The sequence below is a fragment of the Pagrus pagrus genome (assembly GCF_965226575.1).
Source record: "Pagrus pagrus genome assembly, chromosome: 3".
Taxonomy (NCBI): Eukaryota; Metazoa; Chordata; class Actinopteri; order Spariformes; family Sparidae; genus Pagrus; species Pagrus pagrus.
Window position 1 is genome coordinate 30,109,113 of NC_140187.1, and position 23,529 is coordinate 30,132,641.

General features: G+C 41.8%; 2 protein-coding genes across 8 annotated transcripts; both read left to right on the forward strand.

The window, feature by feature from the left end:
* The first annotated feature begins 359 nt into the window (after positions 1–359).
* On the forward strand, positions 360–16,478 carry LOC311254581 (uncharacterized protein). 6 transcript variants are annotated; one of them, XM_084348430.1, is made up of 20 exons: positions 360–2,410; positions 8,262–8,472; positions 8,705–8,896; positions 8,990–9,171; positions 9,289–9,412; positions 9,944–10,054; positions 10,184–10,264; positions 10,348–10,502; positions 10,630–10,827; positions 10,968–11,117; positions 11,217–11,414; positions 11,561–11,788; positions 11,929–12,078; positions 12,178–12,375; positions 12,516–12,743; positions 14,118–14,345; positions 14,488–14,712; positions 14,895–14,989; positions 15,075–15,257; positions 16,387–16,478. In XM_084348430.1, the coding sequence occupies exons 2-19, from the start codon at positions 8,278–8,280 to the stop codon at positions 15,182–15,184; spliced, it is 3,048 nt and encodes a 1,015-aa protein (XP_084204556.1). In that variant the 5' UTR covers positions 360–2,410; positions 8,262–8,277; the 3' UTR covers positions 15,185–15,257; positions 16,387–16,478. The 6 variants fall into 6 exon arrangements, with proteins under 6 accessions (XP_084204556.1, XP_084204557.1, XP_084204558.1 ...); XM_084348431.1 differs by lacking the exon at positions 16,387–16,478 and adding an exon at positions 15,527–16,282; XM_084348432.1 differs by lacking the exon at positions 16,387–16,478 and adding an exon at positions 15,614–16,282.
* A 376-nt stretch (positions 16,479–16,854) lies between these two features.
* LOC311254582 (uncharacterized protein) lies at positions 16,855–22,410 on the forward strand. Of its 2 annotated transcripts, none has more exons than XM_084348436.1 (7): positions 16,855–16,945; positions 18,105–18,271; positions 18,423–18,506; positions 19,575–19,835; positions 20,061–20,167; positions 20,951–21,139; positions 21,240–22,410. In XM_084348436.1, exons 2-6 carry the CDS (start codon positions 18,233–18,235, stop codon positions 20,958–20,960), a joined length of 501 nt encoding a protein of 166 aa, XP_084204562.1. In that variant the 5' UTR covers positions 16,855–16,945; positions 18,105–18,232; the 3' UTR covers positions 20,961–21,139; positions 21,240–22,410. The 2 variants fall into 2 exon arrangements, with proteins under 2 accessions (XP_084204562.1, XP_084204563.1); XM_084348437.1 differs by having other exon boundaries at positions 20,954–21,139.
* Positions 22,411–23,529: the final 1,119 nt, after the last annotated feature.

Sequence of the window (23,529 nt, forward strand, 5' to 3'; positions counted from 1 at the left end):
CGCCAGAAGACATGAGTTTGTAAATCCTGGGGATCATATCCCTAGTTTCTGTTTAAATTATACTGGTAAATGCCAGTAAAAACAGATCTCTTGATTTGAAATTACTTTAATCTTTAATTATGTTACCTGTGTGTCTATATCAGGGCTGACCAAAAAAGGGCCCAGGGGTTAAAGTTATATAAATACATAAAATGTATGAATGCATGGCCCTTTAGTATGGGGCTCCCCTTATTTAGTCTGTGTGGATTATCTATCAATTCAAATAAACTTTATTGGCATGAATGAATTTACATTAGTGACACGTGTAAATTACATATTATTGAATGAAGACATTTTACACAAGAAAACGAAATAAATCAATTTGCTGCACAGAATCTGTCACTCGATCACGCACGCACGCGCGTCACTGAAGGCCATGGAAACAGAACGTTGACCGAAGCTATAAAAGCTGCAGCCCGTCGGCCATTTCTCTGTTCGCACATTAAACTTTGACAAGTTGACCTCCTGCGGATCTGTTGTTGAAAAGTTTGAATCTCGGAAACCTGATCGACTTGAAAACTTCTTCTCAACCAAACCTTCGGATTATTCCTGACCACCTGAAGACTTCATTTCAGACAAATCTTTCGGATTATACCTGACCACCTGAAGACTTCATTTCAGACAAATCTTTTGGATTAAAAATCACCTGATCACCTGGAAGATTTTTCGCAAACACACCTATTGGATTTCTTTGCTCAAGGACAACTACCGCAGAGCGTGGACCACCTTTAACTGCTGGAGAAGTGGTTTCTGGTGGACCCCCTGTGTGGAGGCACCTGCTGTCCGGAGTCTCTGCAGGTAGGACATCGTTTATTTTTACACCAAATGTATTTATTCATCTTCTTAAACGTGTAGAAGTGGGTGTCGGTTAACAATGTGCATATGCTCTTGGTAAATTGTTGAATTACAGATATGATATTGATAGCATTTAAGCTAGCTTTTCAGGAAAAGTCATTTTTGGGTGATACTTGATGCTTTCTCGATGTAAAGTGATTTTGAGATGTTAAGAATGTGCTGAAAGTCCCGCGACAGGTGAGGAATGTGTTCACGGTTGTGTAGTGATTTTTAAACTGTTATTTTTGTTTGAGGGAATCAATATTTAGATATTTAATGTCTAAAATGCAGGGGGAAAGATGGCGGCTGGGCCTCTTTTTTTTGAAAAATGCCAAAAAACAACAACTTTTGTCTCGTGCGGCATGGAGACCATGGAACGTGAGGAGATGAGCACGTGCAGGTGTAAACACACCAGGGCCCGTCTCTCTGTGTGCAGCTCAGTTTGCTGCTGTAATTGTTGAAACTGAACTTAAAGTGTAACCGGATGTTGTCGGAGAGAGTTCAAGTTCACAGTTGATCATATTTCTGAAGGACTTTTCACTGTTGTGTTCAGTCAGCACTCAGAGCTTGTACTTGACGTGTTGGTATTGAAAAGGTTGGGAAGAGATGAGAGTGGTCCACACCACAGTCTCCTCCACAGGCATGACTTGCGACTAATAAACAACATAGTGGCTTCATTAGTTTTCTGTGCCGAGAAGAACAGATTATTGTGTGCTTGTTTTGGAGAGGTCCTGTTGTTAACTGCATGCTTTTTGATCAAGCTAGCACAGTTTAGCGTGCGTAATGGCGCACGCTAAACTGCACAACAAACGTTTTGGCGGATATACAGTATATAAGTAGGACATTGGGCAAATGGTTGTGTTCTTGGATGATAGACCTACTTCATGGATTAAAGCAAAAAAAATAAATAAAAATCTTTTGACTGAAATGTTTTTTCGAGCTGTAGCCAAGTCATAGTCCCAATTTGTAATTTGTGAAACATGTTACAGGGCATTTTACTTGACACGTGCTAAAAAAATTAAATAAATAAGATTTTACCCAAGAAAACGAAATAAATCAATTTGCTGCACAGAATCTGTCACTCGATCACGCACGCACGCGCGTCACTGAAGGCCATGGAAACAGAACGTTGACCGAAGCTATAAAAGCTGCAGCCCGTCGGCCATTTCTCTGTTCGCACATTAAACTTTGACAAGTTGACCTCCTGCGGATCTGTTGTTAGAAAGTTTGAATCTCGGAAACCTGATCGACTTGAAAACTTCTACTCAACCAAACCTTCGGATTATACCAGACCACCTGAAGACTTCATTTCAGACAAATCTTTCGGATTATACCTGACCACCTGAAGACTTCATTTCAGACACACATTTTGGATTAAAAATCACCTGATCACCTGGAAGATTTTTCGCAAACACACCTATTGGATTTCTTTGCTCAAGGACAACTACCGCAGAGCGTGGACCACCTTTAACTGCTGGAGAAGTGGTTTCTGGTGGACCCCCTGTGTGGAGGCACCTGCTGTCCGGAGTCTCTGCAGGTAGGACATCGTTTATTTTTACACCAAATGTATTTATTCATCTTCTTAAACGTGTAGAAGTGGGTTTCGGTTGACAATGTGCATATGCTCTTGGTAAATTGTTGAATTTACAGATATGATATTGATAGCATTTAAGCTAGCTTTTCAGGAAAAGTCATTTTGGGGTGATACTTGATGCTTTCTCGATGTAAAGTGATTTTGAGATGATAAGAATGTGCTGCAAGTCCCGCGACAGGTGAGGAATGTGTTCACGGTTGTGTAGTGATTTTTAAACTGTTATTTTTGTTTGAGGGAATCAATATTTAGAAATTTAATGTCTAAAATGCAGGGGGAAAGATGGCATCTGGGCCTCTTTTTTTTTTTTTTGAAAAATGCCAAAAAACAACAACGTTTTTGTCTCGTGCGGCATGGAGACGATGGAACGTGAGGAAATGAGCACGTGCAGGTGTAAACACACCAGGGCCCGTCTCTCTGTGTGCAGCTCAGTTTGCTGCTGTAATTGTTGAAACTGAACTTAAAGTGTAACCGGATGTTGTCGGAGAGAGTTCAAGTTCACAGTTGATTATATTTCTGAAGGACTTTTCACTGTTGTGTTCGGTCAGCACTCAGAGCTTGTACTTAACGTGTTGGTATTGAAAAGGTTGGGAAGAGATGAGAGTGGTCCACACCACAGTCTCCTTCGCCAGCTTCCGATTTGGCACTTAAGGGGAAAGTTAAGGGGAAATTAACCTAACGTGCAGTGCGACTGTTTGTATACTGATTGTCAGTTTTTTTGTGACACTTCACACTTGATGTAAAAACATTTTAGACATTTTAGGTAAGACATTAACTTTGCCTGACACCCGCTATTGTATTTGTGAAACGTTTATTTTATTTGTGAAAATGCTAAAGTGGAGATTTCACTGTTTTTGTTTGATACCTACAGACCTCATTAGACCAGGTCCAGATCAAAAACCACTGTACCCAGACTTCTCAAATCTGGATTAGATTATCCTAAAGAGGCTAAACATTCATTGTAACGCAGTTTCTGATCTGTGAAACCTTTATTCTATTTGTGAAAATGCAATAAAGGCACATTTCACCGTTTTCTCATCATATAGACCACATTAGACCTGGTCCAGGTCAAAAACCACTGTACCCAGACTTCTCAAATCTGGATTAGATGAATCTACAGGCCCTGAAGATTCATTCAGACACAGTTTCTGATCTGTGAAACCTTAATTTTATTTGTGAAAATACAATAAAGGCAGATTTCACCGTTTTCTCATCATATAGACCACTTTAGACCTGGTCCAGGTCAAAAACCACTGTACCCAGACTTCTCAAATCTGGATTAGATTAATCTACAGATGCTAAACATTCATTGTAACACAGTTTCTGATCTGTGAAACCTTTATTTTATTTGTGAAAATGCAATAAAGGCCCATTTCACCGTTTTCTCATCATATAGACCACATTAGACCAGGTCCAGGTCAAAAACCACTATACCCAGACTTCTCAAATCTGGATTAGATTAATCTACAGGCCTTGAAGATTCATTCAGACACAGTTTCTGATCTGTGAAACCTTAATTTTATTTGTGAAAATACAATAAAGGCAGATTTCACCGTTTTCTCATCATATAGACCACATTAGACCAGGTCCAGGTCAAAAACCACTGTACCCAGACTTCTCAAATCTGGATTAGATTAATCTGCAGAGGCTAAACATTCATTGTAACACAGTTTCTGATCTGTGAAACCTTTATTCTATTTGTGAAAATGCAATAAAGGCACATTTCACCGTTTTCTCATTATATAGACCACATTAGACCTGGTCCAGGTCAAAAACCACTGTACCTAGACTTCTCAAATCTGGATTAGATTATCCTACAGAGGCTAAACATTCATTCAGACACAGTTTCTGATCTGTGAAACCTTAATTTTATTTGTGAAAATACAATAAAGGCACATTTCACCGTTTTCTCATCATATAGACTAGGGCTGTAACGATTCATCGAGTTACTCGAGTTACTCGATTACAAAAATTGGTCGAGGCAAAAACTCTGCCTCGAAGCGTCGTTAAATTCCTATGACGCGCAGGGATCTTGAATGTTCCACACGGACCGTTGTTACTACTGCGTAAAGTGCCGTACACGGACACAGAGAGCCATCGTCGGAGAGCCTGACGGAGAGCCTCTCCGGGCGCATGAAAGATTTTTTTAAGTGTCCGTCACTCCGTCGAGGGGAAACGGAGACTGCAAGGGCTGTGATTGGTCCTCTAAACTCACGTCCTCACGCTGGTTCTCCAGCAGCCCGGGGGAGATTGCATTGCGTATCCGCCACCACGACGGAGAACTGCGAAGGCTCGAGATGACATGCCAGAGCAGAATCAGTTTGTGCGCGTTTAAAAAACGTAGATATGATATCTGCTTTACAGACAGTTGAGACCGACGTGACATGTTCTCTCTCTCTCTCTCTCTGTCTGTAAGTGTGTGTGCACGTGTGTTTGTTTACGTCGGTCCGGAGCTCCTCCCTTCGTAAAACAGAGCGGAGGAGAATTGTAGATGCGCGACGATGAAGAAATTATTAATTAAACGAACACGGTCCGGACCGGTTCTATAGGAAAAGTGACCTTAAATGACTTCTGTTGTGATTTGGTGCTATGTATAACATAAAATTATATATAACACAGCATGCGTGCACACACATAGGTTGCTAGGTTACCATAGCAAATAGGCCTATCCCAGAGATTATATATTATTTGTTAGTAGGTGGTTAGAAGGTGCAATCCCTTTTTGTAATGTTGTATAAGACAACACTAAGGCAAAATGGCCGTTACTATTTAAGTTTGTATTGATTCATAGTGTTACATGTTATACATGTTTTACAGTAAGTTGAAACTGTATTGTTATTTAATTGTTTGCACTTGCACTAAATGGGTAAATTGCAATAAAATTTTGGAGCCAAATGTTTGAGTTGTAAGAAATACCTCTGTTTTTTTAAGAAATAAAAGCCAAATGGTTGATCATTTTACAGCCACATCATTTTCGTCATGCATTATTTGTTTTGGTTGTTTAAAAATGCAAAAAAAAAAAAATATATATATATATATATATACGATTAATCGATTAATCGATCGATAAAGTGCTAGATTAATCGATTCCAAAAAGAATCGATAGCTACAGCCCTAATATAGACCACATTAGACCAGGTCAAGGGCAAAAACCACTGTACCCAGAATTCTCAAATCTGGACTAGATTAATCTACAGGCCCTGAAGATTCATTCAGACACAGTTTCTGATCTGTGAAACCTTTATTCTATTTGTGAAAATGCTATAAGGGCAGATTTATCTGTTTTCTCAGCATATAGAGTAGGCCACATTAGACCTGGTCCAGGTCAAAAACCACTGTACCTAGACTTCTCAAATCTGGATTAGATTATCCTACAGAGGCTAAACATTCATTATAACACAGTTTCTGATCTGTGAAACCTTTATTCTATTTGTGAAAATGCAATAAAGGCAGATTTCACTGTTTTCTCAGCATAAAGACCACATTAGACCAGGTCCTGATCAAAAACCACTGTACCCAGACTTCTCAAATCTGGATTAGATTAATCTACAGAGGCTAAACATTCATTGTAACACAGTATCTGACACAGATACACTGCAGACAAAGTCCAGACTATAGTTGTTGTTTCACACATGTAGCACACAACAGGAGACTCTCCGTGTCAGACGAGTTCTCGCGTGCTGACTAAACTCAATTGATAAAGTAGCAGCGTGACGAGTCCTTACTAGCTAAGCAGCTAAACTTTAGCGCCGCTCCGTGTTGAGATCCCGCCCTGTGTGGGTCACTACACTGTCATTGGTCAGGCGAGCACACACTGTTAACGATACAATTGGCTGTAGAGTGTGACAATCTGTCAAGAAACATCAGCCAACAGTTCTCCTCCGATCTACACTGATCTCATAAGTCACCTCTGTTAAATTTGAATGACAGAAATCCGTCGTAGCGACGGAGAACTCTAATCCATGTACTTACTTTACATGATAGACTGTTATAATAAATGAATCAACTGGTATTCAAATGTGTAACACTGCATCATATGTATGAGTTTTAGATGTAAAATACTCATCTGTAATGTAACTTGTAAAGAGTATCTGAATTAAAATCCTCCAAAAGGCTCCAACAGCACAAACACAATGAGAGGTGAAGATCAGTGACTGAATGATCTGAGGTGATGCAGCAGACAGTTCACAGCTCCCTGTCACTCAAAGAGACCACGCCCCTAATTATACATAACTTTAAACATTAATATCATTTAAAGCAGTGTGTTTTATAAAAGTTCAGATGAAGGGATGAACAATCTACAGAAACCAGCTGTAAACATGTTTGTGTCTGCTGGAAAGTTAGAAGGCAGAGATATTAGGACACACTCATTTCTGGATTTGTTACCACAGGATTTTCATTATTCTGGGAGTAATGAAAAACCTTAAGGTGTTTTTCCAGGTGAATTCCTCCAGATCCCTGAACTTGAGGTGTTTGACTGTTTCTTACAGATATTTATTCATTTTCAGTCATTTGTATGTTAGCTTCCATCTCCCATCTTGATTTAATATACATTGTAGAAAGGCCCCTTTCCAGTTGAAAAGATGAATAAATCCTGGAGATATGTTTTCTGTTAATTTGACCTTTCTAAATGCATCAATGAATACCCTAATCAGACTCATCTGTGTCTCCAATAGTTTTAATATTATTGTCGAAGCCTCCTGTAATATTTCTGTGTCTAGTTCTTTTTCCCATTTCGCTTTAACATATTCGGTATTTTCCTTTCTGCCTCTGAAGACCCTGGTGTAGTTTAGACTGGGGTTGTTACGATACCAGAATTTCAGTAGTCGATACCAATACCTGTGAATTTCCACGATTCTCGATACTAATTCGATACCACAATTTTAAAAAAAAAACAACAGAACCCATGTACTTTTAAATTCACTAATTTATTGAAAACTGCTTTTAACTGTCAAGTATTTAACACCACTGTGCTTCAACATCTTTTAGCACAGAATTTAAATTGCAGTACCAGCTGCCAAATGCCAAAAGGTAACTATACATTCAAAAAAGAACAGCAGTGGCCTATAGCCATCCAGTATAAAAACAAACAATACTGTGCTTATGGTCATAAATAACAACAATAGTCAACTATTTTACGTTAAAAAAAGAACAGCAGTGGCGTTGAGCCTTCAAGTACATATATTGCATGTCGGCTTGTTTGAGTCTAGAATTGGTCTGTATTCATCCACCTCAAATGCAAAATATTTCCACACGCGACTCTTAGTACCTGTCTTGTCGATGAGCTGACGTGTAGTGCTTTCACTCTCACTTGCTGAAGCCATTTTTTTCTAAGACGGCAGGTTTTCTTCTTCAGCACCGCTGACTGCTCTGTGCTGCTCTTGTGACAACCCTAGTTTAGACATTGTTTTTGGTGTTTATAGGCTTGAATTGGGACATTTATCACTGCATTACCCTCCTCAGAGATTTCTGGTTTTATCTGTTTTTCATATAAATCTCTTATTTGTAGATACCTGTAGAAATCATTAACATTTAGTGGAAATTCCCCTGATTTTGCTCAGACCTCAAATGATCAGATGATCACTGAAATGTGTAATATAAAATAAATACATGGTTATCTTTGTAAAGACCTGAAGCGGTGGTTTAACAAGTTTTGTGTCATCTAATCGTTGACGGGGTAGAAACCGTTGGATGGTAGCAAAACTAAATATACTCAATATCTGAAACATTTTTATGGTCCTTCAAAGGGAATGAAAGTAACTTCTCCTTTTTCTTGTTTTCATCTGTTTTGTTTCAGTATTCTGAGAGACAAAATGGGCTCCAATGTGTCCAACGAGTCCACCTCATCTTCCCAGATGACACCCGTCCAGCTCCCCAGCGGATATGAGGTCCTGAAAGTTCTGGGAGAGGGCTGCTTCGGAAAAGTGTTGAAATGTTGGAGAAAGGACATCGAGCAGACTGTGGCTGTGAAGATTCCTAAATACTTTGAGGAGGACAGCATGAATGAGGTAGGAGGTGTTGATTTTGATGTTCACGTTTGTAAAAGATATTGTATAGTCAGAGGTGCAGTAAGTGCCTCGTGCAAACAAGCAATTCCTTTACTCTACAAACGTCACTATGTAAAGATATAATGATTATCTGTACATTAATTTTTAAGCATCACATTATGAAGACTTCACACGTTAACACATTAACTGACTATAAAAAACTAATCATGTCAAACTTGCCGTGTGTCTCTAGGTGTCCATGCTGAGACGGTTCAAGCGCCTCAAACTCGAACAACATAACATCATCGAGTTCATAGACTGCTTTCAAACCAAACAGGGAATGGCAATTGTGTTTGAGGTGCTGGATATCAGCCTAGGCGACTACCTTGAAACAACAAGTTTTGCGCCTATGCATCTAAGTGACATCAAAACCATCATCCAGCAGGTATGAACTCGGCACCATCAGATGGAAAGCAAAGCACTGAGCACTCTGTCGCTTTTAGGCTTTGGTACATTCTTTCTGACCTTGTACTTTCAGGTGGCTAAAGCATTTAAGGCGCTGAAGGGGATCGGGGTGATCCACGGTGACGTGCATCTCGACAACATCATGATGGAGAATCACCAAACACGACCCTTCAGAGTCAAGCTGATTGACTTTGGTGTTGCCATTTCCAGATCGGAAGCCAGGCAGGGCGCGCTCCTGCAACCACTGGCTTTTAGGTAGGGTTCATTATTTTTATTATTACACTGGAGTGAGTGAGTAGTTAACCATTTATTGCTCCCTTCCCAAGTCTGACACTGTAAACATCCCATGTAATGTTTCTCCTCCACATTCAGGTCTCCAGAACTTTTGTTGGGCTGTCCATTTTCTGAGGCCATTGACATGTGGTCCCTGGGCTGTCTGATGTTCATGATGGTCCGTGGCAAACTACCGTTTGAAGGACGCTCTGAGCATGCACTAGTAAGTCTTCTCCTATAGTCAGACAATTTGTCAGTTACGCGTACTGGCGTGTCTTCACTCTTGCATGCGTTTTTTCTCTAATTAGTGTCCATATACATCCCACATGTATGATTGAGAAATCTTAAGCTGGGAATCGAAAGGAAATTTAAAGAAAATAGGGAATGAGAAACCATCTTGGTGTTTTGTTTAAACAGATGAAAACATGCTCTGAATTTACTTTGAATGCGACAGAAGGAAGTAATCTGGTGTTTAGTTGTTCAAAGAACTTTGTACCTTAGCTACGATGGGAGGTCTTAGCATTAGCACATTGTCAAAAAGACAACAGAAGCTTTCCAGGATGACCTGCCCTACTCTGCCTCTGATTGGCTGACCCTGATATTCTTACCCAACCAATCTCACTCCTCGTGCCTAAACCTAACCAAGCGATGAGAACTGGCCATTCAGATATGGCAATCCATGACTTTGCCCTCTTGACAATAATATTCTGCTTCCTCTTGCATATTTTGATGTAATGCTGTGTTTAATCTCCAGCTGCAGAGCATCATTGATATCCTGGGTCAGCCAGCAGACAGTCTTCTCAATGCTGGACTAAAGACAAATAGCTTCTTTAAGAGGACTGATTCCAACAGCTGGGAGCTCAAGGTACCACAGTGAACCTTCTCTGACCTTTAATCTTTTATCAGAATATTTTCTTGTTTACGTTTCCCAGCAGTCAATCATTCAGACTGATTTTGAGGAACATTGATACAAACACTTTGAACCTCCTTTCAGACATCTTTCGAGTATTTCAGATGTCACCTCAGCAATGTCAACAAGGACCACAAGCTCCAGTCTCTGGACGATCTCAAAGAAGTAAGTGTGAAGTAACTTTCATTGTCACTATGATCAATTGTCTTTTCATGATGGTGGATTTGACCGTTGTTTCCCTGAACTAGATGCGTCTTGAGGAAAATAATGAAGCGGAGGCCGCAGAGCGAGAGCAGTGCATCGAGCTCCTGAAGGCCATGCTGAAGATGGATGCGGATGAGAGGATCACTCCCCACGAAGTCCTCAGTCATCCATTTATTACCAAAGACTACCATTACCCAAAGTAAGTGTGTGTGTGAGATGTGAGTCCTGTAGGTGGTGCTTTGTTACTTAGTGATAATTTATCATTTGATCAGTGTCCTGTTGTGTTTCCGGGACATCAGTGTAACAGTGAGTGTGTCTTTTTGTAGCAATGGGGTGTTGGCAGCAGCATCCCCGCCACGCAAGACAGAGCAGTCCAAGACGAACCTTGCGAAGATGATGAGACCAAAGAAGTCAGTCCTGAGTCCTAAAAGACGCCCCGCTTTTACTATGAAGCGGCCACCTTCCACTCGGCCTGCGACGGCTGAGAACACACTGATGCAGGAAGGTCAGGGGAACAATGTCAGGTGAGATATCTTCCTCTGGTCACGACACCCATTTCTCAAATGAGAAAATAGTTCAGATCGCCAGAAATAATAGCAGAGACATGATTCTTGAAGATGTCATGACAATAACAGGACAATTCTGTGTGTGTTTTCATGTTCAGTGGCAGCACTTACATTTTCAACAGCTTGGGAACTTCAGCATTCACTTCCTCGAGTGAGGACTTTGACTGTGAGCCTGCTGCCCCTCCTCTGACGGACGACGACATTATTAACGTCCGACCAGACGGCTGCACGCCATCTCCCACATTTCTGTAGGTGGTGCTTTGTTAGTTAGTGATGATTAATCATTTGATCAGTGTCCTGTCGTGTTTCCGGGACATCAGTGTAACAGTGAGTGTGTCTTTTTGTAGCAATGGGGTGTTGGCAGCAGCATCCCCTCCACGCAAGACAGAGCAGTCCAAGACGAACCTTGCGAAGATGATGAGACCAAAGAAGTCAGTCCTGAGTCCTAAAAGACGCCCCGCTTTTACTATGAAGCGGCCACCTTCCACTCGGCCTGCGATGGCTGAGAACACACTGATGCAGGAAGGTCAGGGGAACAATGTCAGGTGAGATATCTTCCTCTGGTCACGACACCCATTTCTCGGATCAGAAAATAGTTCAGATCGCCAGAAATAATAGCAGAGACATGATTCTTGAAGATGTCATGACAATAACAGGATAATTCTGTGTGTGTGTTTTTTTTTATGTTCAGTGGCAGCACTTACATTTTCAACATCTCGGGAAGTACAGAATTCACTTCCTCGAGTGATGACTTTGACGGTGAGCCTGCTGCCCCTCCTCTGACGGACGATGACATTATTAACGTCCGACCAGACGACTGCACGCCATCTCCCACATTTCTCCCATCGGGTGTGATCCTGGTTCGGCCTGCGACGGCTGAGAACACGCTGATGCAGGAAGGTCAGGGGAGCAATGTCAGGTGAGATATCTTCCTCTGGTCACGACACCCATTTCTCAGATCAGAAAATAGTTCAGATCGCCAGAAATAATAGCAGAGACATGATTCTTGAAGATGTCATGACAATAACAGGCGAATTCTGTGTGTGTTTTCATGTTCAGTGGCAGCACTTACATTTTCAACAGCTCGGGAACTTCAGCATTCACTTCCTCGAGTGAGGACTTTGACTGTGAGCCTGCTGCCCCTCCTCTGACGGACGATGACATTATTAACGTCCGACCAGACGACTGCACTCCATCTCCCACATTTCTGTAAGGGGTGCTTTGTTAGTTAGTGATGATTAATCATTTGATCAGTGTCCTGTCGTGTTTCCGGGACATCAGTGTAACAGTGAGTGTGTCTTTTTGTAGCAATGGGGCGTTGGCAGCAGCATCCCCGCCACGCAAGACAGAGCAGTCCAAGACGAACCTTGCAAAGATGATGAGACCAAAGAAGTCAGTCCTGAGTCCTCAAAGACGCCCCGCTTTTACTATGAAGCGGCCACCTTCCACTCGGCCTGCGACGGCTGAGAACACACTGATGCAGGAAGGTCAGGGGAGCAATGTCAGGTGAGATATCTTCCTCTGGTCACAACACCCATTTCTCAGATGAGAAAATAGTTCAGATCGCCAGAAATAATAGCAGAGACATGATTCTTGAAGAAGTCATGACAATAACAGGATAATTCTGTGTGTGTTTTCATGTTCAGTGGCAGCACTTACATTTTCAACATCTCGGGAAGTACAGAATTCACTTCCTCGAGTGAGGACTTTGACGATGAGCCTGCTGCCCCTCCTCTGATGGACGATGACATTATTAACGTCCGACCAGACGACTGCACTCCATCTCCCACATTTCTCCCATCAGGTGTGATCCTGGTTCGGCCTGCGACGGCTGAGAACACGCTGATGCAGGAAGGTCAGGGGAGCAATGTCAGGTGAGATATCTTCCTCTGGCCACGACACCCATTTCTCGGATGAGAAAATAGTTCAGATCGCCAGAAATAATAGCAGAGACATGATTCTTGAAGATGTCATGACAATAACAGGATAATTCTGCGTGTGTTTTCATGTTCAGTGGCAGGACTTACATTTTCAACAGCTCGGGAACTTCAGCATTCACTTCCTCGAGTGAGGACTTTGACGGTGAGCCTGCTGCCCCTCCTCTGATGGACGATGACATTATTAACGTCCGACCAGACGACTGCACTCCATCTCCCACATGTCTACCATCAGGTGTGATCCTGGTTCGGCCTGCGACAGCCGGGCGCATGCTGCTGGAAGACCAGGAGAGTGCAGTCAGGTGAGATGATGAAAAATAGTATCAGAACCTGTATCAGAACCACACGATAGCTAGATCAAGATCTTTACTACAGGAGGTTTTGGTCCGCAGGAGCCTCAGTAACAACAAAAATGAAAAGTCCTTGTTGCAGCTTTAAGATGTGATGACAATAACAGGAATAACACTCTTGTGGTAACTTTTTGTGGTGTTTTCAGTTTTCAGTCTGGCCTGAAGGAAACATCAGAGTCCTCAGTGACCAACACTGAAAGGAGCATGAAGTCCTCAATATGTGAGGACTCAGGCTCATGTGGTAAGTAACAGTCACCTCCAGTTGTGTCTGAACTGCTGTGCATTTTGGAGTACGGCTGAGGTCTTTAATGTCCTTTAACTTTCAGAAAACACGGGGGCAAAGAAGAAGCATCAGAAGAAGAATCGCTTCAGACGCATCTTCTCCTGGATGAGGAAGACCTTCGGTTCATGTTGTACCTGTGCTCAGGAGGATTAGGGATGTTAGGGAGCCATGCTGAACGTGGATGAGGATGAGAGGATCACTCCCCGTGCACCAAAGACTACCCAAAGTAAGTGTGTGTGTGAGATGTGAGTCCTGTAGGTGGTGCTTTGTTAGTTAATGATAATTTATCATTTGATCAGTGTCCTGTCGTGTTTCCGGGAATCAGTGTAACAGTGAGTGTGTCTTTTTGTAGCAATGGGGTGTTGGCAGCAGCATCCCCGCCACGCAAGACAGAGCAGTCCAAGACGAACCTTGCGAAGATGATGAGACCAAAGAAGTCAGTCCTGAGTCCTAAAAGACGCCCCGCTTTTACTATGAAGCGGCCACCTTCCACTCGGCCTGCGATGGCTGAGAACACACTGATGCAGGAAGGTCAGGTGAGATATCTTCCTCTGGTCACGACACCCATTTCTCAGATGAGAAAATAGTTCAGATCGCCAGAAATAATAGCAGAGAAATGATTCTTGAAGAAGTCATGACAATAACAGGATAATTCTGTGTGTGTGTTTTCATGTTCAGTGGCAGCACTTACATTTTCAACATCTCGGGAAGTACAGAATTCACTTCCTCGAGTGATGACTTTGACGGTGAGCCTGCTGCCCCTCCTCTGACGGACGATGACATTATTAACGTCCGACCAGACGACTGCACGCCATCTCCCACATTTCTCCCATCAGGTGTGATCCTGGTTCGGCCTGCGACGGCTGAGAACACGCTGATGCAGGAAGGTCAGGGGAGCAATGTCAGGTGAGATATCTTCCTCTGGTCACAACACCCATTTCTCGGATGAGAAAATAGTTCAGATTGCCAGAAATAATAGCAGAGACATGATTCTTGAAGATGTCATGACAATAACAGGATAATTCTGTGTGTGTGTTTTCATGTTCAGTGGCAGGACTTACATTTTCAACATCTCGGGAAGTACAGAATTCACTTCCTCGAGTGAGGACTTTGACGGTGAGCCTGCTGCCCCTCCTCTGACGGACGATGACATTATTAACGTCCGACCAGACGACTGCACTCCATCTCCCACATTTCTACCATCAGGTGTGATCCTGGTTCGGCCTGCGACAGCCGGGCGCATGCTGCTGGAAGACCAGGAGAGTGCAGTCAGGTGAGATGATGAAAAATTGTATCAGAACCTGTATCAGAACCACACGATAGCTAGATCAAGATCTTTACTACAGGAGGTTTTGGTCCGCAGGAGCCTCAGTAACAACAAAAATGAAAAGTCCTTGTTGCAGCTTTAAGATGTGATGACAATAACAGGAATAACACTCTTTGTGGTGTTTTCAGTTTTCAGTCTGGCCTGAAGGAAACATCAGAGTCCTCAGTGACCAACACTGAAAGGAGCATGAAGTCCTCAATATGTGAGGACTCAGGCTCATGTGGTAAGTAACAGTCATCTCCACTTGTTTCTGAACTGCTGTGCATTTTGGAGTACGGCTGAGGTCTTTAATGTCCTTTAACTTTCAGAAAACACGGGGGCAAAGAAGAAGCGTCAGAAGAAGAATCGCTTCAGACGCATCTTCTCCTGGATGAGGAGGACCTTCGGTTCATGTTGTACCTGTGCTAAGGAGGATTAGGGATGTTTGAAGTCCATGCTGAACGTGGATGAGGATGAGAGGATCACTCCCCGTGCACCAAAGACTACCCAAAGTAAGTGTGTATGTGAGATGTGAGTCCTGTAGGTGGTGCTTTGTTAGTTAGTGATAATTTATCATTTCAGTGTCCTGTCGTGTATGTTTAGTAGTTGAATCTGTAACAAATCATCACCTTTTCCTTAACCAGTCATATTTTTGTCCACATCTGCTGTCATATAAATGCAGTGAAGTACAATATATCCCTTAGTGAATATAATATATGTTAGTCCTGGTACAAGTGTCTCTAAAGCAGCTTCTTTACAATGTGTGTGACTCCACTGACAGTCATCCCTGCTGCTTTCAAACTGGCGTATTCAATACTCTGGGCTATCCAACATAACTCTGCTGGTCCTCCCTCCACCACAACCTCAGGATTATTCATCACCTGGCTCCTGTCTCACCCTCCTCTGCTACTGTGGCTGCACACCTGAACAATTGGCTCCGTGGTCCAACCTTTCTCCGCTGATCAGCTGTTAGCCCTGCCGATCAGCTGTTAGCCTAGCAACGCTAACTTTCAGACCGACTTGCTCAATTCTCTGTGGGCTATCAAACATTACTCCACTGGTCCTCCCTCCACCACAAGCTCAGGATCATTCACCGTCTGGCTCCTGTATCACCCTCCTCTGCTACTGTGGTCTCCCCCAGTTCACAGCATGTTGGATGGTCGCTGCTCCGCCGCTGCTGGCATGATCTTCAAACACTCAGCGCAGCAGCTCCTGGACATCTGCTGTCACTTCACCCCAAACTCCATCGCTGAGATTAAATCTCTTGGTCTCCTACGTCGCCCCCGCTCATTGCACAGGGCCTCCAGGCGCAAGTTTGTTTATACGGACAATGCTATTCCCTCTGTCCTGACTGACAGGCACTCCTTCACACCGCCACAACGTCATCTAAACCAACCACAGGGGAGGTCTTAGCATTAGCACATTGTCAAAAAGACAACAGAAGCTTTCCAGGATGACCTGCCCTACTCTGCCTCTGATTGGCTGATATTCTTACCCAACCAATCTCACTCCTCGTGCCTAAACCTAACCAAGCAATGAGAACTGGCCATTCGGATATGGTAATTCATGACTTTGCCCTCTTGACAACAATATTCTGCTTCCTCTTGCATATTTTGATGTAATGCTGTGTTTAATCTCCAGCTGCAGAGCATCATTGATATCCTGGGTCAGCCAGCAGACAGTCTTCTCAATGCTGGACTAAAGACAAATTGCTTCTTTAAGAGGACTGATTCCGACAGCTGGGAGCTCAAGGTACCACAGTGAACCTTCTCTGACCTTAAATCTTTTATCAGAATATTTTCTTGTTTACGTTTCCCAGCAGTCAATCATTCAGACTGATTTTGAGGAACATTGATACAAACACTTTGAACCTCCTTTCAGACATCTTTCGAGTATTTCAGATGTCACCTCAGCAATGTCAACAAGGACCACAAGCTCCAGTCTCTGGACGATCTCAAAGAAGTAAGTGTGAAGTAACTTTCATTGTCACTATGATCAATTGTCTTTTCATGATGGTGGATTTGACCGTTGTTTCCCTGAACTAGATGCGTCTTGAGGAAAATAATGAAGCGGAGGCCGCAGAGCGAGAGCAGTGCATCGAGCTCCTGAAGGCCATGCTGAAGATGGATGCGGATGAAAAGATCACTCCCCATGAAGTCCTCAGTCATCCATTTATTACCAAAGACTACCATTACCCAAAGTAAGTGTGTGTGTGAGATGTGAGTCCTGTAGGTGGTGCTTTGTTATTTAGTGATAATTAATCAGCACACTGAGCAATCTGAGAACCTTGGCTTTTGTCAATGGAGCTGTTTCCTCCATATCCCCTGCATCAGCATCTGTGAGTAACACTGCAGCTTTCATGCTGCTGAATCCTTGATCACTAAACAACGAAGCACTACTCATCCATGACATCATCACAGACAGGAACATTGACTTTCTTTGCCTAACTGAGACATGGCAGCATCAGCAGGACTCCTTAACTCTAAATCAAGCCACTCCCCCAGGCTATGTTTACATACAGAAGCCCCGCTCCAAGGGCCGTGGTGGTGGGTGGCAGTCATACATCGAGCCGACATCCTGGTTAAACAACTTCCAGTGCTGAATTTCACCTCATTTGAGTGCGCAGCCTTCTCTCTGGCTGGGCATACACAGCTACAGGTTGCCCTCATCTACCGCCCTCCAAAAGCCTCCACCACCTTCCTGTCTGAGCTGTCTGAGCTTCTCACCTCCATCTGCTCCATGTCTGCATCTACAGTCCTGCTTGGTGATTTCAACATCCATGTGGACATCACCAGCTGCCCCTTTGCCTCTGTATTCCTGTCACTTCTGGACTGCTTCAACATCACACAGCATGTTAAAGGTCCCACACATGTCAAAGGCCACACGCTGGATCTGGCGTGCTCCACTGGCACAGCTCCCTCTCATCTGCAGTGCTGGACCTCGCTGGTTCAGACCACCATGCCGCCATAGCACAGAAACTGCCCTCATCGCTGCCGATTCTGGCCACATCAGTATTCTGATCCTCCTGGACCTCTCTGCAGCCTTCGACACAATCTCCCACACCATTCTCCTCACCCGCCTATCTGACTACCTTGGCCTCACCGGTACAGCACTCTCTTGGTTCCAGTCTTATCTAACAAACAGAAAACAGTTTGTCACTATTGGAGACTCCAGTTCCACCCCAGCTTCAGTCAACCAAGGCGTGTCTCAAGGCTCTGTGCTTGGACCCCTCCTCTTCACCATTTACATGCTCCCCCTCGGTCAGATAATTCGCAAACATGGTCTCAACTTCCACTCCGAAAGGCGCTATATAAATTAAATGTATTATTATTATTATTATTATTATTATTATTATCCAGGACGCCATTATTGACTTACTGGACAACCAACCCATCCCTTCACCTCCTCCTCCCGATCCTGCTGTGTTGGAACTGAACACCCAGCCTGAGCCTGTGCCTGCACACAGTCCGGTCAGAAGACGTGGTGGATGGCTGCAAGACGCTTACATCCAGGCACAGGTGAGATAGTAAGTATAGGTTAGGCAAAGATGTCATGAGAATTAGATCAATGTAATGATACAGATATTTGCCAATGGCCGGTGCTTTGTGGCAAAAGAAGGCAGGAAAAATGTTTATTATGGGTTTATTAAATGTCTCTCTCTCTCTCTGTTTCCACAGTTCCTGCCGTATCAGTGGCCCATGTATGGCGTCGTGATACCCGCAGCAGCAGCCGTCAGTCACCCTGCTGCTCCTCCACACACTGTAAGACCCTGGTTCACCACACACACTCTGAACACCACCACAATTTGGTTGCAGCAGACAGCAGGTTTAGTGCAGTAGGAGAAGAATATTAATGCAGGAACAGTTACAGCTTTACAGGACAACCACAAGCAAAATCTGACTTTGTCCTGCAGTTCCAGTTCAAAGGTCCCTTAGAAAAATGTCACATTTTAGAATTATTTAAAGGAAAATGAAGCTGTTGTATCGCTCAGTTGTATATTTTGTGAGGGTTTCGGGTGTCAGGCTGAGGCCAAGTACATCTTAACATTAAACAACTCTGCACATTAATTACATCAGTAAAACAGTAAAATTAGCCATCATTTCTTTTAGTGTTAAACAGTCTATCATCCCAACAGATCATTTGTTACATGATAAATCTAAAACCTACAGTTCACAGGTGGATCTTTTTTTTTAGCTAGTCAGAGGTGAAGCACAGTTTTAATCAAGTTATGACTCATTCAATGCTGCAGAAACTGCCAAATCATAATATATTAAGAAATGAACGTGTTTCAATAAAAAAAAACATAATATTAAAAATTAATGAAGGCATTAATCAATTAATAAAATAAAATAAAAAATTGATAGCTGTGTAATGTGCTTCTGTATTTCATTATGTATTTATTCCTGATTTGCATTATGGAGCAAAAATGTTTAAGGAAATGTAAAAGAAAATATACTGAAATAACTAAGTTAGTGGATTTAACTTGGGGGCAAACGCAAAGGGAAAATAATACAGAAATAAATGCATTAAAAATGCCTTAATTAATAATGACATTTTAAAATGAATATATAAACCTGAAAATTAAATGGGAAAGCAAATGAAAAAGACATTTTGGCACTTTCAGTCCCACAGTCCCTCGGTAGAAACATGCACACATGTCATGGCTGAATGCTGTAAACTCTCCAGATGTGTTTTAATCCCACAGATGTGACAGCTGCTCATTGAAAGATTTATTATAATTTATTGTGAGGGGAAATCCTGACACCTGGTGGACACATGGCACCATCGCAGCTTGTCTAACCACCTGTTCTGTGTGTGTTTGTCTCCAGTATAACAACGTACCAGTGGTGAGGCTCCCTGGAGGCTTCGACCACAACCTGCAGTGTGTTGGAATGATGGAAGTAACACACACCATCTCACACACACATACACACACACACACACACACGCACACTCTACTGTCTAATCGTGTGTATCTGATTTGTTATGTGTGTAGGAATGGAAAGCTGTTGTACTCTCCTCCAGCTAGAGTTTTCTCTCCTCCTGCTGTCCCTGCTGCTCCTCAGCCGAGCACCTCCAACTCAAAGAAGGTTTGCTGTGGACAGTTGATCAAAATGTACTTTCTCCTTATTGTGACTTTCTCATGATCAGTCTTTTTAAATTGAACTCCATCAGCAGCTGTTGTTTTGTTGTGATTGACACCATTAATGAGAACCTGTGTGCATATGTGTGTGTGTGTGTGTGTGTGTGTGTGTGTGTGTGTGTGTGGGTGTGCGTGTGCGCTAACAAACAGTGTGTTGTTCGTCTGTCCACAGTGGAAGTCACTCAGCGGAGGAGCAGGCCATATACCACTAACAGGCCGAAAAGAGAGACAGAGCTCCATGCCCAGAGACACCCCGGCTGGTCCGTCAGCCAAAACTATGTAAGTACACACTGCTCACACACAACTCTTACATGTTTACATCACCACATACATCACTGGACAAGAGTCACTGCAAACAGTCTTTATTGGCTGATGTTAGATGGAAAGTGTAGAGACGTGTTTGGTATTGTGTCGGGCAAAAAGAGGAAGAGGGACAGCAGAAAAGCTCCTATAGGAGAGGACTGTCATGTGAAATGCGATGAAAACTACATTCATTTTTCAAACAAGGAAATGTATTTCAAGGTATTTAGTTCAAGTAGTTCAACACTTTGGAACGCCATTCAACATTTACATGAATACAAAGTTCAGGATCATTACAGATGACCAATTGTACATATTATTAGAATTAATTTGAATGACGCAAAACAACTGTGAACGATAACACTGAGGTACAATGGTTCCTGGTACATGATCTTTAAAGGGGCACTATTTTTAATCAGAAGAGAAAGATCTTCATTGACTGTTTTTTTATATACTTAAACTATATAAACAAACTCTCTTTGTTTTCATAACTGAGTAAACAAAGTGACGTAAAGGACAACACAATTTCATACTGTTTTCCTTTTTTATATGTGGTGGACCCTGCCACCTTTCTAGGTTTAAACAGTGTTCTGGAGACTGAATTGTGCATCTTTACAAAAGTTGTGACTCTCAGATGAATGTCATTTGATCCAATATAAGTATTCAGATGTCGTTTACTGCAGCTGTAAGAACAGGTATCTTATTTTCAGAGTGTTTTTAAAGTTTTAGAAGACTGATCTGTGTTTTTGTTTGTTGGTGTAGCAGCATCTAAGAGGCCGTGTGTGTCACCAGTGGCATCTACCTCACGGGCAGCTGTGATGGAGGCCTCGACCTCACAGAGAGCTGTGGAGGAACCACGTCCCCCTCAGACAGTCCCGGTCCTGTCACAGCACACATCAGTGGACAGCCGTGGTGCAGCTGCCGCACACACAGACTGCAGTGACCGTGCATGTGAGTGACATGTATCACCTGCCCAAGGGGCACAATGTAAGCCCTGCCTCCTGGCTGCATGTTCTAGAAACAGCAGTCACATCTCTGTCCTCCTCTGCAGGACACACACAGCAGTCCAGCCAATCAGAGGATGTGGAGCGTCACCTGGTGATGGAGCAGCTTGATCCTCCACCAAGTCCATCCAGTGCAGAGCATCAGCTGCCCTCCTCTCCTCACTGTGGACTTGATGTTTAGATAAATGTATAGATAGATGTTCAGATAGATGTTTAGATAAATGTATAGATAGATGTTTAGATAAATGTATAGATTGATGTACAGATAGATGTTTAGATAAATGTATAGATAGATGAGATTGATGTGTGGATTGATGCAAAGATGTATGTATAGATAGATAAGATGTATGTGTAGATGTATGTATAGATTGTTTTACAGATGTATGTATAGATTGATGTTGGATGTATGTATAGATAGATAAGATGTATGTATAGATGTATGTATAGATAGAGAAGATGTATGTGTAGATGTATATTTAGATCGTTTTACAGATGTATGTATAGATGTATGTATAGATAGATAAGATGTATGTGTAGATGTATATTTAGATTGTTTTACAGATGTATGTATAGATTGATGTTGGATGTATGTATAGATAGATAAGATGTATGTGTAGATGTATATTTAGATTGTTTTACAGATGTATGTATAGATTGATGTGGGATGTATGTATAGATGTATGTATAGATAGATAAGATGTATGTATAGATAGAGAAGATGTATGTGTAGATGTATGTATAGATAGAGAAGATGTATGTGTAGATGTATATTTAGATTGTTTTACAGATGTATGTATAGATTGATGTTGGATGTATGTATAGATGTATGTATAGATAGATAAGATGTATGTATAGATGTATGTATAGACTGTTTTACAGATGTATGTATAGATTGATGTTGGATGTATGTATAGATAGATAAGATGTATGTATAGATGTATGTATAGATTGTTTTACAGATGTATGTATAGATTGATGTTGGATGTATGTATAGATAGATAAGATGTATGTATAGATGTATGTATAGATTGTTTTACAGATGTATGTATAGATTGATGTTGGATGTATGTATAGATAGATAAGATGTATGTGTAGATGTATATTTAGATTGTTTTACAGATGTATGTATAGATTGATGTTGGATGTATGTATAGATAGATAAGATGTATGTATAGATGTATAGTTGCCATCATTTAAAGTAAAACATTTTAAACTGTATTTAATCAGCTCAATATGATTCACTTTCTGCAATTACATAGTAAATACACAAATAACTTTGTTGCATAACACTGGCTTATTTTTTATTTTTTCAAAATGATCTTTTTTTCACAGTGGAGTTTTACTAAATCGTGACTACAGAATACAGAAAACTGTGTTTGACATAACTGCTATAATTAATAAGCCAAAGCTCAATACACATTAAGTATCAGAAATGACAGCAGGCTTTTAAGCCAATAACTGCAGAGGTTCATCAGTGGGAAACTGTTTCATATACAAGGTAAACAAACAAAACAACAACACAAAAAAATAATGTCAGGGTGCTATTTCTAGCAAATATGAATAGGGCATGGTAGCTACGACTCCACAAAAAGCTGTAAATGAGGTGTTAGAGCTTCGTCAACACTTGCTGTAGATCATAAATATGTAATATAACAGAGCAAAATGAACACATTTCTGAAAAGTGAGTCAATGGCTAAATGTTAGTAGCTCATCCTTAAGAAACGAGCTTAAGTTTAGCACCATACAATATGTGGACAAACACTGTAAAACATTTACCAATGCTCAAATGCTTGAAATCTATCATGGTGGTCAAGTCATACAGAAATGTAATCAACACTAAACGATGGTGAATCTGATTATTTAGGTCTGTCTCCGGCTAAATACAGCATCTAGCATCTATAAGCAACCTTCTTGTTAAGTGTATTAAGATGAAATAACTTGTAGTGTATATTTATGTGGAGCTGCAAGCCTCTAGGTTCGTTAGCACTAGCTAAAAGTAGGCTAGACTATCAAATCAAAGCATTAGCAGTATTATTGCTGTAGTTAGCTTATTAGTGTTTGCAGCAGCTATCATTTTAGCACTAGTGGTATTATAAATTAATTAATTAGCCTACTCAAAGCTAATGCATGCAGGGATCTTTACACTGTGGTATTGGTACTTTTACTTTAATACAACATCTGTTTACCTCATAGATGTGTGTTGATAGGAAGGAGTTGTGTGTGTATGTGTGTGAGTTTTCACAGACATACACTTCATAATCTCCTTTGTGAAGTGCTTACAACCTGTCCAATGTGCTAATCTTCTTACTCCCCTGATCATTGATGGTTTTATCAGAT